The sequence below is a fragment of the Anomaloglossus baeobatrachus genome, chromosome 4, assembly GCF_048569485.1.
Source record: "Anomaloglossus baeobatrachus isolate aAnoBae1 chromosome 4, aAnoBae1.hap1, whole genome shotgun sequence".
In the NCBI taxonomy this organism is placed as follows: Eukaryota; Metazoa; Chordata; class Amphibia; order Anura; family Aromobatidae; genus Anomaloglossus; species Anomaloglossus baeobatrachus.
This window is the reverse complement of record NC_134356.1, coordinates 261706335-261722128: the sequence shown is the minus strand read 5'-3', so window position 1 is coordinate 261722128 and position 15794 is coordinate 261706335. Positions and strand designations below refer to the sequence as shown.

At 48.0% G+C, this 15794-nt stretch overlaps 1 protein-coding gene across 3 annotated transcripts in view; it reads left to right on the top strand.

Moving 5' to 3' along the window:
- The window catches only part of EEA1 (early endosome antigen 1), a 302741-nt gene that overhangs the window by 148223 nt on the left and 138724 nt on the right, over nucleotides 1–15794 (top strand). For all 3 annotated transcript variants that reach the window (XM_075344800.1, XM_075344799.1, XM_075344801.1), the window contains 2 exons: nucleotides 13617–13766; nucleotides 14512–14631. In XM_075344800.1, the coding sequence (XP_075200915.1) occupies nucleotides 13617–13766; nucleotides 14512–14631 (270 nt within the window). The remainder of the gene's footprint in view (nucleotides 1–13616; nucleotides 13767–14511; nucleotides 14632–15794) is intronic.

Sequence of the window (15794 nt, the reverse complement as noted above, 5' to 3'; positions counted from 1 at the left end):
TATCTGCTTACATGCGGTCACGGGCCAACTAGAGGTGCACAGCCTCGCTCAGTACAAGTGAATTCAGCAAGGCCGCACACGAGTAGTCGGAATTTGGCCAGAAGTATGCAAAATATATACTTGTGGTCACTTGATCTCAAGACGTCGGAAAATCCTAACAGCGTGCACTGTACGCGCTTGAGGATACACAAGTTTGCAGTGTAGTGACTGCAAACTTGAGCCCTGTGCTTGTACAGCCCCTTTAATGTTACCCATATTCTGCACAATTTAATTGAGAAACTAGCGGAAATCATTTTGAGGGGAGAAATGACAAATATTAGTACTAAAATATTGAGGTTGCATAAGTGTGAACACTGTCTTATAATTGAGCATGCAGTTGTGTGCTGAAATAGCCAATCACATTTAACCCCTGCATGCTCCGTGACTGCTGCAGGTCTGCTCAGTACTCGAATCGAGCACGATGGACGCTTGGATGTGCTCAATTCGAGTACAGAGTATAATGGAAGTCGATGGTAAGTGCAAGCATTTTTCTGGAAGACACTTACAGGCAGGTTGGGCAGACAGGGAAATTGCTGAAGTGGATGGAAACATCGCTCAAATGGAATGATAACCGCATGGTGAAGACACCTGACTCATCTGACTCCCAGGTTGCTTGGAACAATGTTGTCAGAGTATTACACCACTTCTATGGACTGACAATAAAACATACAAAACCGAAAATAAAAGAATAGAAGGCAAAATTAAAAAGAGGAAAAAAATCCTCCTCCACCCCTTTAAGGGTATTGCGCACTAAGCGTTTTTCCGCTGTGTTTTTGCGCGTTTTTCTGGTGCGTTTTTTGGCTCATAACTGCATGACTTGCTTCCCCAGCAAAGTCTGACTTTTCATTTTTGCTGTCCCCGCACAACTTTTTTTTTTTATTTATTTTTTTTTTTTTTATTTTAGCTGCGTTTGCGAGCTAACAAAAAAAAAATGGATATGTCAATTCTTTCCTGCGTTTTACTGCGTTTTTCACCCATGCAATGCATTGGAAAAATGCAGCAAAACGCAGTGATCAAAAACACACTGAAACACGGTAAAAACGCATGCGTTTTTGTCGCGGGTGCGTTTTTGTGTGTTTTTTGCTGCCAAAAACGCAGCGTTTTTGAGAAGTGCAAAAACATCATAGTACCCACATAGCCTAATAATCTGGACATCTCACCATGTTTCCCCATTTCCTATGACTATAGTAGATGACCTAGTAGAAGAGGAAATAAAACTTAACCCACTGGTAGTCAGCGGTAAATGTAATTTTAATATTTTACTACCTTATCTGGGCATATGGTGTGTGTGACATTGACAAACACATACTGTTTAATTTATCAAGTTGGGATTCTGAAACTCATAACAAGAACTGTCAAAAATTATAGGTAAGAGGGACTCTGATACTCCTTGTATTAGACAAAAAGGAGGGCCTTATACATATTCTGTTAATTGTTGGGTAGTGGGACTGCTAAACTCATAAAGCATATACTGCATATACTGCAATGGCTGCCAAACATTCGAAGGAGGGACTGCAATACACCCTGGAAGACACATAGAGGAGGGCCTTAGAAAATATTTTTTTCCCGTTCTTAAGGAGTGGGACTACTTAAAAATGAGACCGAAGTGGGACCGAAAACTTTTATTCCTGGGGGTATATATTTATATATGGAGGATAATTGCAGAGGTAGGCCTCTTACACATATTGAAAAAAAATATGAAAACGGGCATCATACACACCCTGGAAAAATTATGAGCGAGAATCTCATGATGACCCTCTAAAAATTTGGAACAAGGACCGCATGATGACACTGTTAATATGGTGGAGGAGGCGAACAAGAAAAAGAAGAAACCATGAAATGTATGCTTTTTTTTTGGGTGGGAAATGCTGCATGTGAATACACCAGAAAAAAAAGGTACATTTGAATTTGCTCTTGATTCTGCTCTGGTGGGGTTGAGAAGTGTGGGTCAGTTGAGTCAGCCTGTCAGCATTTTCAGTTGAAAGGTGGATGCGCTTATCAGTTATTATGCCCCCAGTGGCACTAAAAGTCTGCTGTGACAAAACACTAGCAGCAGGGTTGACCAGCACCTCCAAGTTATAGAAGGACATTTCATGCCACGTGTCAATCTTGGATACCCAATAGTTGTATGACTCAGGAATAACAGAGGACACTGGAATGGTCGGCTAGGTATTCCTTCACCATCGCCAAAACGTTTCCCTTCTTGTTAGACTCCCCCCTCGCATCAGGGCCTGGGCGCTGGAAGGATCTAATGAAACTGTCCCAGACCTTTAATAATGTTCCCTACTTCTGTTGGACCTGCTGTGTTACACCCATCTCTTCTCCTTGGTTGCCCAAGAAACTATGAGCTCTGCTGCCAGCGTTGTCAGGTGGGAATTTTTGTACTAATTGTTTGACTAGGGCCTTCTGGTATTGCACCATTTTACTAGCCCTCTGCCACAGGAAGAAGTGGAAAGTTCTTGTAATGTGGGTCGAGATGGATGAACAAGCAATAATCAGTGTTGGCCAAAATGTATATAATGCGACAGTCACGGGAAAGGCTACCATGTGTGCCAAACTACAAGCAGGCAAGGCTTCCCTGATTCGACCAAGAGGGCAACTCTCCATCTCCTCCTTCTCTTTAACCCATGCACTCTGAACAGATGGGATGAAGCTGGTGTGGGCCCTCTGTAGCGCAGGCAACCATCTATTCCTCCTCCTCCTCATTATGACCCAATCTGCGCGAAGAAGATAAGATGAGGCTGGGTTGGGTATTATCAACCTGTGTACTTTCTTCCTCCATCTCTATCTGGTCCACATGCAAAGTTTCCTTTCTTTATCGTTCCTTCCATGAGAAACCCAGACCATGGGTGTATAGCTAGCGCCTCCGGAGGACACACAAAGTACTACACTCAAAGGTGTAGCTCCTCCCTCCGGGCTATATACACTCCCTGGATGACAATCTACCCAGTTCAATGCTTTGTGTTTCAGGAGGATACACACACTTGCATTCTCTGATATTTTTTCATTTTTATTTTTTGATTTCAAGATTTAGAAGAAAAGCCGGTCCAGTCTGGACTCCCGGCATGTCCCTTCACACCCCACTCAGTCGGCGGTGCTGTTAAGGTTGACTTTACAAGGCTGGAGCCTTCACATGCCGTGCTCCTTCACATCCTCTGAGAGGCTCTGGTTTGAAGTGGGAGCCATCACGGTCCTCTCTGCTTGCAGGAGACCGGTCTCCATCCGCAGCCCTGTCTGGTTCCTGCTGGAAGGAGCGTTCCCCCCCCTCAGGGACATGGCCCTGCGTCTCAAAAGCTAAGTATTGAGACGTTTTTTCAGGGGTCCCGGGTACTTTTATTAGGGGGACAGTATGTGTTTTATTGTTACTGACATTCCGGCCGGTTCTGGGGGTTTCCCCTGAGAACCGCGCCGAAGGTGCCTGCTCGTCGGCCGCATTTTAAAATCTAGGCCCCGGCTTTAGTTTGGGCCTAGTTTCGGTTTCGGCTTCTCTGCATGTCATGCATACAGGCGCCGCCCACCGCTCGGCCAGCAGAGGGGAGGGCACTCCTCTCTGGGGAGATGTTCCCTCCCCTGTATCTCTCGCTGCATCTCTCCCTGGCCCTCCGTTTTCCCGCTCTTGGCCGAATACTCGCCCCCCTCCTCCTTCCAGCGCCATTTTCTCAGCGTTCTTACACTGGACGGCGCTGGATACTGCAGCTGCTGCTGTTTAGGAGGGCTGACGCTTCACTTGGGCTTTGAGCTGTGGAATCCGGAGGGCACACAGAGAGCGGTCTGTTAAGCCACAACCTCTGGTTGTGGGCTTTTTATTACACTCTCAGGACATTCTACAGGAGTGTTTGCTTGCTGCAGAACTTCCACTCAGCAGCATGTCTGTCACCCGGAGCAAGGCTGCAAACATGTACGCTATATGCACTGCATGTAAGCTCATTCTGCCAGAGCCAAGCACATACCCACATTGTGATGCCTGTGCTAATATGGTTGTGTCTCAGCCTGGAGTCTCCTCAGGGGTTCCTCCGGCTGCTTCGGCCCCGGTGGCTGAACCCCCGGCTTGGGTAGCATCCTTTTCACAAGCTATTTCTCAGTCTTTTGCCGACTCCATGGGGCAGCTGTCCCGGACTCTGCTGACCATGCATCAGCCCCCTTCTCAGGGTGCTTCGGCTGCTCCTAGCTCTGCAGAGCTCCCAGAGCATGTCCCAGGACCCCGTCCCCCTAAACGGAGACGCAGGGACCCTTCTCCTTCCTCTTCCCACGGCTCTGATTCACGTGCCGAGGTACAGGGCGAGGAGGACTCGTTTACTGTGGGCTCAGACGCTACCTCTATGTACCCCATTGACTTGTCTGAGGGTGATGCGGATGTTAGTGACTTGATTGCGTCCATTAACTCCGTACTGAACCTCAACCCACCAGAGTCAGAGGAACAGGCCTCTCTGGTAGAGATGCACCAGTTTACCTCACCTAAGAAAGCTAGGAGTATGTTTTTTAACCACTCCAGCTTTCAGACCACTGTTACCAAACCCAGGGCCTGTCCTGACAAACGTTTTCCGAAGCGTAGTTCAGATGACAGTTTTCCTTTTCCACCAGAGGTGGTTAAGGAATGGGCTCAGTCCCCAAAGGTAGACCCTCCGGTGTCCAGAATCTCAGCCTGCACAGTCGTAGCTGTGGCTGATGGCACTTCTCTTAAGGATCCCACTGACCGCCAGGTTGACCTTTTGGCCAAGTCTGTATATGAGGCGACTGGAGCCTCGTTCTCCCAGTCTTTTGCGGCAGTGTGGGCTCTCAAGGCAGTCTCTGCCTCTCTGGAGGAGATGCATTCCCTCACCAGGGACTCTATGCCTGAGATGGAGGCCTTAACTTCTCAAGCTTCGGCTTTTGCATCCTACGCCATGTCTGCCATCCTGGAGGCTTCTCACCGCACGGCGGTGGCCTCCGCTAACTCCCTCGCGATCCGCAGGATCTTGTGGCTTCGAGAGTGGAAAGCAGACGCTTCCTCTAAAAAGTACCTTGCGAGTCTTCCTTTTGCTGGGTCCCGGCTGTTTGGGGAACAGCTGGATGACATAATTAAGGAGGCTACTGGCGGGAAGAGTACTTCCTTGCCTCAAACTAAGGCCAGGAAACCTGTCCAGGGCAGGATCCAATCGAGGTTTCGTTCCTTTCGTTCCTCTAACTGGTCATCCTCTAAGCCCTCGACCGCGTCCACTACCGCAACCAAGGATCGTAAATCGAACTGGCGCGCAAAGCCGCGTCCTCAAAAGACCGGAGGAGCCGCTGCCACTAAGGCAGCCTCCTCTTGACTATCTGGCTGCGCCAGCAACGTCCTTGGTCGGTGGCAGGCTCTCCCACTTTGGAGACGTGTGGTTCCAACACGTCGCCGATCAGTGGGTGCGGGATATCATCTCCCACGGCTACAGGATAGAATTTTCTTCCAGCCCGCCAAACAGATTTTTTCTGTCCACACCCCCTTGCTCCAAGGCCGCCGCCTTCTCTCAGGCCGTGGCATCCCTGCAGGCCAACGGGGTAATTGTTCCGGTTCCCGCCCGGGAACGGTTCAGCGGTTTCTACTCAAACCTCTTTCTAGTCCCCAAGAAGGACGGTTCCTTCCAGCCCATCCTGGATCTCAAGCTTCTCAACAAGCATGTTCAGGTGCGGCACTTTCGCATGGAATCTCTGAGATCGGTCATTGCCTCAATGACCCAAGGAGATTTTCTGGCATCCATCGACATCAGAGATGCCTATCTGCATGTGCCTATTGCGGTCTCACACCAGCGTTGGCTACGCTTTGCAATCGGAGAGGAACATTTCCAGTTCGTGGCTCTTCCCTTTGGCTTAGCCACGGCCCCTCGAGTGTTCACCAAGGTCATGGCAGCAGTGGTTGCGGTCCTGCAGCTCCAGGGATTGGCAGTGATTCCTTACCTGGACGACCTTCTAGTCAAGGCCTCATCCAGTGTAGACTGCCAGCGGAGTGTCTCTCTCACTCTCGCCACGCTAGTTCAGTTCGGGTGGCTTGTCAACCTGCCCAAGTCCACTCTGACCCCGACCCAGGTACTTATGTACCTAGGGATGCAATTCGAGACTCTGCCGGCACTTGTCAAGTTGCCCTTAGTCAAACAGCAGTCCCTTCGTCTAGCGGTGCGCTCTCTGCGCTCTCTCACCGCCGTCATTCCATCAGACACCTCATGCAGGTGCTGGGTCAGATGGTGGCGTCAATGGAAGCGGTTCCCTTTGCCCAGTTCCATCTGCGTCCCTTGCAGCTGGACATTCTCCGCTGTTGGGACAAGCGGATCTCTTCCTTGGACAGGCTGGTGGCTCTGTCATCACAGGCCAGGAGCTCCCTTCAGTGGTGGCTTCAGCCCCTCTCCCTGTCACAGGGACGCTCCTTCCTGACTCCGTCCTGGGTGATCCTCACCACGGATGCCAGCCTCTCCGGTTGGGGAGCAGTATTTCTCCATCACCGAGCACAGGGCACTTGGACTCCGTCCGAATCAGCCCTCCCGATCAATGTGCTGGAGATCAGAGCTGTGTTTCTAGCTCTCCTAGACTTTCACCACCTGTTGGCGGGCAAGCACATTCGGGTTCAGTCGGACAACGCGACAGCGGTTGCCTACATCAATCACCAGGGCGGGACTCACAGCCGTCTGGCGATGTTGGAGGTTCAACGAATCCTCCAGTGGACGGAGGACTCCAAGTCCACCATATCTGCAGTCCACATCCCAGGCGTGGAAAACTGGGAGGCCGATTATCTCAGCCGTCAAACCGTGGACGGCGGCGAGTGGGCCCTGCATCCGTCAGTGTTCAGATTGATCTGCCGCAAGTGGGGCACTCCGGAAGTGGATCTAATGGCATCCCGGCACAACAACAAGGTTCCGGTTTACGTGGCTCGCTCCCACGATCCTCAAGCCTTCGCAGCAGACGCACTGGTTCAAGATTGGTCTCAGTTCCGTCTGGCCTATGTGTTTCCCCCTCTAGCGCTCTTGCCCAGGGTTCTGCGCAAGATCAGAACGGAGGGCCGTCGAGTCATACTCATTGCTCCGGACTGGCCCAGGCGAGCTTGGTACCCAGACCTGCTCCGCCTGTCCGTAGAGGTGCCGTGGCATCTCCCGGACCGCCCAGACCTTCTCTCTCAAGGTCCGTTCTTCCGCCAGAATTCTGCGGCTCTCAGATTGACGGCGTGGCTCTTGAGTCCTGGATCCTGACTGCTTCAGGCATTCCCTCTGAGGTCATCTCCACCATGACTCAGGCTCGGAAGTCTTCCTCGGCCAAGATTTACCACAGGACTTGGAGAATTTTCCTGTCCTGGTGTCGCTCTTCCGGCCATGCTCCTTGGCCGTTCTCCTTGCCGACCATCCTGTCTTTTCTACAGTCAGGTCTACAGTTAGGTCTGTCCCTCAATTCCCTCAAGGGACAGGTGTCTGCTTTGTCGGTATTGTTCCAGCGGCGTATCGCCCGACTGGCTCAGGTGCGCACCTTCATGCAGGGCGCATCTCACATCATCCCTCCTTACCGGCGGCCCTTGGATCCCTGGGACCTTAATCTGGTCCTCACGGCCTTATAGAAACCCCCTTTTGAGCCTCTCAGGGAGGTTCCTTTGTCTAGACTTTCACAGAAAGTTGTCTTTCTAGTAGCCATAACTTCTCTCAGGAGAGTTTCTGATTTGGCTGCGCTTTCTTCGGAATCCCCCTTTTTGGTGCTTCACCAAGACAAGGTGGTTCTTCGTCCGACTCCGGACTTTCTCCCTAAGGTGGTGTCTTCCTTCCACCTTAACCAGGACATTTCATTGCCCTCTCTTTGTCCGGCCCCTGTGCATCGCTTTGAGAAGGCGTTGCACACCTTGGATTTGGTGCGGGCGCTCCGAATCTATGTGTCACACACCGCCGTTTTTCGGCGATGCACCTCACTTTTTGTGCTAACCACGGGTCAGCGCAAGGGTCTCTCTGCTTCTAAACCGACCCTAGCTCGTTGGATTAGGTCGGCTATCGCCGATGCCTACCAGTGTTCTCAGGTGCCTCCCCCGCCGGGGATTAAGGCGCACTCGACCAGAGCTGTCGGTGCCTCCTGGGCTTTCAGGCACCAGGCTACGGCTCAGCAGGTGTGTCAGGCTGCCACTTGGTGCAGTCTGCACACTTTTTCGAAGCACTACCAAGTGCATGCTCATGCTTCGGCAGATGCGAGCTTGGGCAGACGCATCCTTCAGGCGGCTGTCGCCCATTTGTGAAGTTAGGTTTTGCCTACTTCTCAGTTTGGTTTATTTCCCACCCATGGACTGCTTTGGAACGTCCCATGGTCTGGGTCTCCCATGGAAGGAACGATAAAGAAAAAGAGAATTTTGTTTACTTACCGTAAATTCTTTTTCTTGTAGTTCCGACATGGGAGACCCAGCACCCTCCCTGTTGCCTGTTGGCAGTTTTTTGTTCCGTGTGTTTCACCGGCTGTTGTTAGTAGACAGAGTTCTGGTTTTGCCGAGTTTTACTCTATCTCTACTTATGGGTGGATGTCCTCCTTCAGCTTTTGAACTGAACTGGGTAGATTGTCATCCAGGGAGTGTATATAGCCCGGAGGGAGGAGCTACACGTTTGAGTGTAGTACTTTGTGTGTCATCCGGAGGCGCTAGCTATACACCCATGGTCTGGGTCTCCCATGTCGGAACTACAAGAAAAAGAATTTACGGTAAGTAAACAAAATTCTCTTTTTTTAATTTTTAGCATTTGAGTAGACACAGAAGCAGGGTGGTTACCCTTATTATGGCGTCATCACTGCTCGCCATCTTGGTTGATTCCTTAAAGTTTTGTAGAACCTTGCAGATGTCAGACACCCATGCCAACTCATTGGTTCTTATATGCGGAGTATGACCGGAATACCCACGGGCATGTTGTAGCTGGTGTTTTACTGCCCTCGGCTGCTCACAAAGCCATGCCATCATGCATAATGTGGAGTTCCAATGCGTGGTCACGTTGCACACCAGTCTTTGAGCTGGCACTTGCAAGTGCTGCTGTAGCGGACTTGCGAAAATGGGAGCACACAAAGTGCACCTTCACAAGTAGCTCAGGCAAATCTGGGCAGGTTTTCTGAAACCGCTGAACCACTAAGTTGAGCACGGTGGCCAGGCGTTGTTCGTGTGCGAGCTTGCCAAGCTTCAGATCAGCCACCAGTTTATGACCATTACCACACACGACTATGCCTGGTTGTAAGTTCAGCGGTGAGAGCTACAGATCTGTCAGGTCTGTTATATCTGTCCACAACTCTGTAGCTTTGTGCTGTTTGTCATCTAAACAAATTAGTTACAGCAGAGCCTCTTGCCACTTCACCGAGGCAGTGCTTCCAGTTTGCAACTGATATGGACGATGTGCTCCGAGATGACAATTCGGATGTGGAGGTGTAGGAGGTGGAGGAAATCCTGATGGAACTAGGGTCACAATCCTTGGCATCGGTAGTATGTGTGTCGTCCCAGGGTCCAACTTGGTCCCAGCCTCCAAAAAGGTTCACTCAGTGTGCCGTCAGAAGTACTTGTCCATGTGTCGGTCGTTAAGTGGATCTTTCCAGTAAATGCATTGGTCAGGGCACAGGTGGTGATATGGGACACTTGCTGGTGTAAGGTGGGGACAGAGCGCCATAAAAAATAGTGGTGGCTCAGGACTGCGTACGAGACAGCAGAACGCTGGACCCAGGCTTCAGCTCACCTAGTTGGGTGCTTTGATGACATCTGCCTGAGTATACTGGTAGTGTCAGGCCACTGCTGATCTTGGTATGGCACAGGTTGCAAATGGCTGTTCTTTTATTGTCCGTACTTTAAAAAAAGTACGGACTCGTGAACAGCTAACCCTTGGCCAGGCAACTTGCTGCTTGTGGGTGCTATGGAAAACAGTTGGCCACCTTTTCACTGCCTCTACCTGTCTCTTGTGGTGCTACGGATCCCTCCCCCTCTGTGCTGCTGTCCTCATTCTGCATGGCACCATCCCAGGCTTGGTCAGTTACATCATCGTCCACTACCTTGTCTTTCACTTCTGTCCTTCTGAGACGGCCCCCAGCAACAGCTGATCGCAGAGCGCAGTACACGATCAGCTGGAGAACAGACGCTGGACACCAGAGCGGAGCAGCAAGCAAACAGCGTGCCAGGACAGCAGAGTTTATCTCACCGTCCCGCAGATATATTCCTATGACCTTCCTTACTGCCTGCCATCACCCACATTGAACCCCACTGTGTCACCAATGGTTTGATATAGTTTTCTAGCAGGCACGGCATATGAACATACCTGCGGGACGGTGAGAGGAATGCTGTCCTCCGCTTTGGTCTCGAGCTGATCGCGTCCTGCGCTCAGCTGTTGCTGGGGTTGGTCTCCACTTCTGTTGTGACCATGCGCGCTCCTGCTATCACAACATGAGCAGAAGATGAGCGTACACGAGCGTATGCGCCACCCTCGCAGCGCTGGCAAGGAAAGAATATATGAGGTCACACTATGTACAGACGCCAACTCCGACTCCATCTTAGTGAAGATATTAGTAAAACGCTTCTAGAATATTAGCATAAATAAGATAGGGGGAGGATGGACAGGCGGGAGGCGGAAATCACTATCAAAACCCAACCCACTTATTAGCTATTCCACAGCTGCTGCCAGTCAAAAATCTGTACATTTCACAAACTTTACCTTGCTTGCTTGTATTTCATAAACTATACATCCAATCTGACTGTTAAAGGTATGTATAGAATCAGCATGATACTGCCAGTATAGCACTGGCTTTAGGTTATATAGGAAAATCCTGGTGGTTGGTTCTCTTTTCAAAGGGGTTTTAAAATTGTTGTTTTTTTAATCAAAATAAAATAAATAATAATGAATAATAATAGTGTCCACAACTGGTTGAGTTAAAAGAGAAAAAACAAAAAGTTTCTTGTGCTGAGATAATCTTCTAAATATGTATTTACTGTGTAATGGCCGTATCTGACCATACAGTAACCTGATCTGATCATACCACAGCTCCTGGGTAGGGGAGGATGCAAAAAAAGAGAGGATACAGGCAGGACAGTATGGGATCACAGCTTATTCTTTGAACATCGCAGCGACATATATAAGATTATCTCCCCACAGGAGCATTTTTTTAAACACAATCCAATTGTGGAAATTATTATTATTCCAAGATTTGTGGATTAAAATGAACTTTGTTCATGGTGAAGCCCCTTTAAATTTGGCACAACAATTAAATTACCCAAAACTGCACATCCCTTTTAAAAAATTGGTGAAAAGACAAGTCTTGAATTGACTCAGGAAGGCTCTCAAGAGACCTACAGCAACATTAAAGGAGCTACTGGAATTTCTTGCAAGTACTGGTTGTGTACTGCTTGTGACAACAATCTCACATATTCTTCATATGCCAGGGCTGTGGGATTTGGTGGTAAGACAGAAACCTTTGTTGGGGGAGACCTCTAGGGGGTCTCTCAGGGTCTCAGAGTAGGATTCCAGATTAAATCTGCGCAGATATGTGTGAGGAAAAATGACCACACAGAGATGTATCTCTATCCGGGAGAAGCTCAATGCTCTTCTAACCCGTATATTGTAAACCAATCAGTTATTTAATTCATTCAGTACAGCTGTTGACCAACTATCTGACTTGATTTCACTTACGGGTACTTCTCACATAGCGAGATTGCTGCTGAGTCATGGTTTTTGTGACGCAGCAGTGACCTCATTAGCGATCTCGCTGTGTGTGACACTGAGCAGCGATCTGGCCCCTGCTGTGAAATCGCTGCTCTTTACACACTGCCCTGGTTCATTTTTTGGACGTTGCTCTCCCGCTGTGAAGCACACATCGCTGTGTTTGGCAGCGAGAGAGCAACGATCTGAATGTGCAGGGAGCCGGCGTCTGGCAGCCTGCAGTAAGCTGTAACCAAGGTAAAAATTGAGTAACCAAACTAAGTGCTTTGCTTGGTTATCCGATATTTACCTTGGTTACTAGCGTCCGCCGCTCTCAGGCTGCCAGTGCCGGCTCCTTGCTCCCTGCACACGTAGCTAGAGTACATATCGGGTAAATAAGCAAAGCGGTTTGCTTATTAACCCGATGTGTACCCTGGCTAGGAGTGCAGGGAGCCAGCGCTAAGCGGTGTGCGCTAGTAACCAAGGTAAATACCGGGTAACCAAGCGCTTGGTTACCCGATATTTACCTTAGTTACCAAGCGCAGCATCGCTTCCACGCGTCCTGGTGGCTGGGGATGGTCGCTGGTGAGATCTGCCTGATTGATAGCTCACCAGCGACCATGTAGTGACGCACCAGCGATCCTGACCAGGTCAGATCGCTGGTGGGATCGCTGGAGCGTCGCTAAAGTGTGACGGTACCCTTACTCCCTTATTTGGCTAGAGTTCCAAACAAAACTATACTGTCCTTGATATGGCACCTGGAGATAAGCAAAAGTCTATGCGGGTACGTCAGCAGCGTGTTACTGTCATTCAAGAGACCATTCTAAGCTAGCCTCCTGAATGCCTGCTTTGTTCAGCTTAACATGATTAGTTTCAATAATACATTCCAGAAGATGCATCCTCGTATACATGATAGCATTTAATCAATGGTTATACAAAGACAGATTATCTTATTATTTTGGACAATTGATTCATAGCCTGGACCTTCACACCTTTTCTTACAAAGAAAAACATCGAAGCCCAGCATTGTTTTGTCAAGCCTACGTGAATTCTGCCAAAAGCATGTGGGAATATGTCTTGTGGTCAGATAATATCAATATTGAACTTTTTAGCCATAATTCTAGAAGGTATGTATGGCACAAAGCCAACACTGCATCACCAAAAGGTCTGTACACAGGAGATGACCTTACAATCTGACAGATTTGGAGCGCTACTGCAAGGGAGGGTGGGCATAGATCGCCAACTCTAAATGTGCCATGCTGTTAGACTCCTACCTAAAAAGACTGAAAGCTGTCATAAATTCACAAGGTACAAAATATTAGTGCAACCAGATTATTTTAGTTCTTTATTTTTCTTTTCTCCCTAAAAAATAATTGAATTGAATTGTAGAGATTGTCGGTGACATTAAAGGTGCAAAATGTTCTGAAATTATTTTTCTTGATATGATTTATTTTTATTTTAATAGCTGCTGACTATGCATTAACTATGAAGTAATCTTGTCATTATCTTTGCCTTTTTGCTTATCTGGTTAAAAGGGTTGTTCAGTCTAAATATATATGTCTTCAGTTGCTCGATGTGTCACTATATGTCAGAATCCGAATAGCTGTGCTCAATACACTTGCAATCAATGAGGCCATTCCCATCTAGTTTGATTTTGGCCAGGAGTATGGATATCGCGTACTCGTGCCCATGTGACCGCCGTTCCCTGCTCTGACACCGGTGAATCTTACAGTGTGCACAATGGGAGGAGTCACAAGTCTGCAGTCATGTAGAGTAACACATAAAGTGACTGCACACTTGTGGATTAATGACTGGACAACCCCTTTAATTACTGTTTGCACAAATAGGCACACGCTGCAAAGTTTTGTTGTTTTCTTTTTACGGCTTCTTAGTGGATGGCTGGTTGTATGTGAGACTGGTCAATAGGAAGTACCTGGCAGTCAACTTTTGTGTTTTTAGCTCCACAGCAAATTACTGGAGACGGAGCGCCAGCTAGGGGAAGCACATGGCAGGCTGAAAGAGCAGAGGCAGCTGTCGGCTGAGAAACTGATGGACAAGGAGCAGCAGGTGGCAGATTTGCAGCTGAAGCTTTCACGTGCTGAGGAGCAGGTCTGAATGTTTGCTCTGCACTTATATTTCTAGCTACTGCCAGTTTCTGAAGGTCTGAACCTTTCACCTTGTGTAAACTGTTTTATGTTCCAGTCAACATATTATAAATACACACATGGTAGAATATATTCCAAGTCCTGTGCTGCAGTCACCAGACAGTTTTCATCTTTGCTTATTGTTGGGTAAAATACTTTATCATATGTAAAATATTCGACTTTTAGAAGGGTGTCCACTACTCTGACAACCCTTTGTCAGACAACCCACTTCTCTGACAACCCTTTCTCATTCTGCTCCCTGTAAAATAACAGCACCTATACACTCCTCCGGTGCTGTTCCAGTGGTGTCGGCACTCACTCTACCAGGGCTCACGTGATGTTACATTACGGGAGCCCTGCACTCAATCGGTGCTGGCTCAACTCCCGTCACCTTCAGATGTATCAAATATCAATAAGAAGTGAGCGGCCAGCTGCAGAACTGTCTTGGGTGTCTTGGGAAACTAACTTTCTTTGTCCTACAGACTTAAGATGTCTTCAGTACACCAACTCCCTATGCTGTTGTGCAGCCCTAAACCTGCAGAAGCTAAACTTCCATATTACTTTTCTGAAAAGCCTTAACTGTTTTTAACATTTAGAAAGAATGTGCTTAGATTGAAACCTTTAAAATAGTGAAGTTTGGATTTTCTTTTTATGAAAAAGATTTTGGATCTAGAAGAATTTTAAAATGTGAATTCATGTATTGTCCTCAGGTTAAAGAGCAATCCTCTACATCGGCCGATCTGCAACATCAGTTGGAGAAAATCCGACAGCAACATCAGGAACAGCAAACTCTACAGCAAACCACTACATCCAAACTGAGGGAAGCCCAGGTAAAATGTCTTCTCCTGTCAAGAAAACCAAATATGGACTAAAAAGTGATTGAAATGTGATGGGTGAGGATGCTCTGTACACGATCGAGCATTAGCGTGCTCGGATACTCGCGGTGCTCGGTCGAGTATCGTGGATGCTTGAATGTGTCGTCCATGAAGCAATGAGCACATTGCACAGCATTGCGTAGTAGTAGTGTGACCCCAAAAATGGCTGGCTGTATGTGGATGGAGACCCTAACAGGCCAATCATTGACTTTTCATAATGCTTGTTACTCGCATCAAGCTCACATCAAGAACTCGGATGTCACATTGATGGTAAAACGGACACACTGATGACACTTGTACCATTTTCTCACGTGTCTTTAGATCCGGACATGTAAATGAGGCCTTAAGATTCGAGTCAGCCTTACATGTAAACGTGAATGGTCACTGTGTAATACTGTATTCTATTAGTGCAACCACCAATAAGCTGTTCGTCACAATGGCCACTCTAAAAATAAAAAAAAAAATTAACTGCAAAGATGTAAAGTAAGTAAAGACCATCTAAGTCTATCAAAAGTTCTAACAATGGAAAAGAGTTCTTCATTAGAGATTTTGCCAACTGCAAGACAACAGTTGTCGTTTATGTAGCGACCTATACCTGCCCCCTGAATTATGTGGGGAAGACGAGGCGAGAATTCAGGAGCCGGGTGAGGGAACATCTGGGTGACATCCATAATAAGCGGGACACCCCCCCTAGCTAGACACATGAATGGGAAATATGGGGGTAATTTACACCAGGTGTCCTTTTTGTGTCATGGAGGTTGTTAAGTCTAATCCTAGAGGGGGCGATCACGATCGATATAAATTACAAAAAGAAAGTGAATGGACCTTCAGATTGGACTCCCTAACCCCGAAGGGAATAAATGAACAGCTTTCCTACATGTGTTTTTTGTAATAACACAGGGTGTCACAAGATACGGTCCTGAATTAAATAGCTTGGCAGTATAATCCTGTATATGGGATAGTAAAATGATATCCATCATCCCAGGTGTCTCTCATGGCCCAATTATAAAAATGTGGTATCATTATAAGGTGATATTCCTTGTAATGTCCCCTCCTCACAATAAGCCTGCCCATCTGCTCCCCTTGATTAGGGAACCATCCGGAGCCTTTATATATTC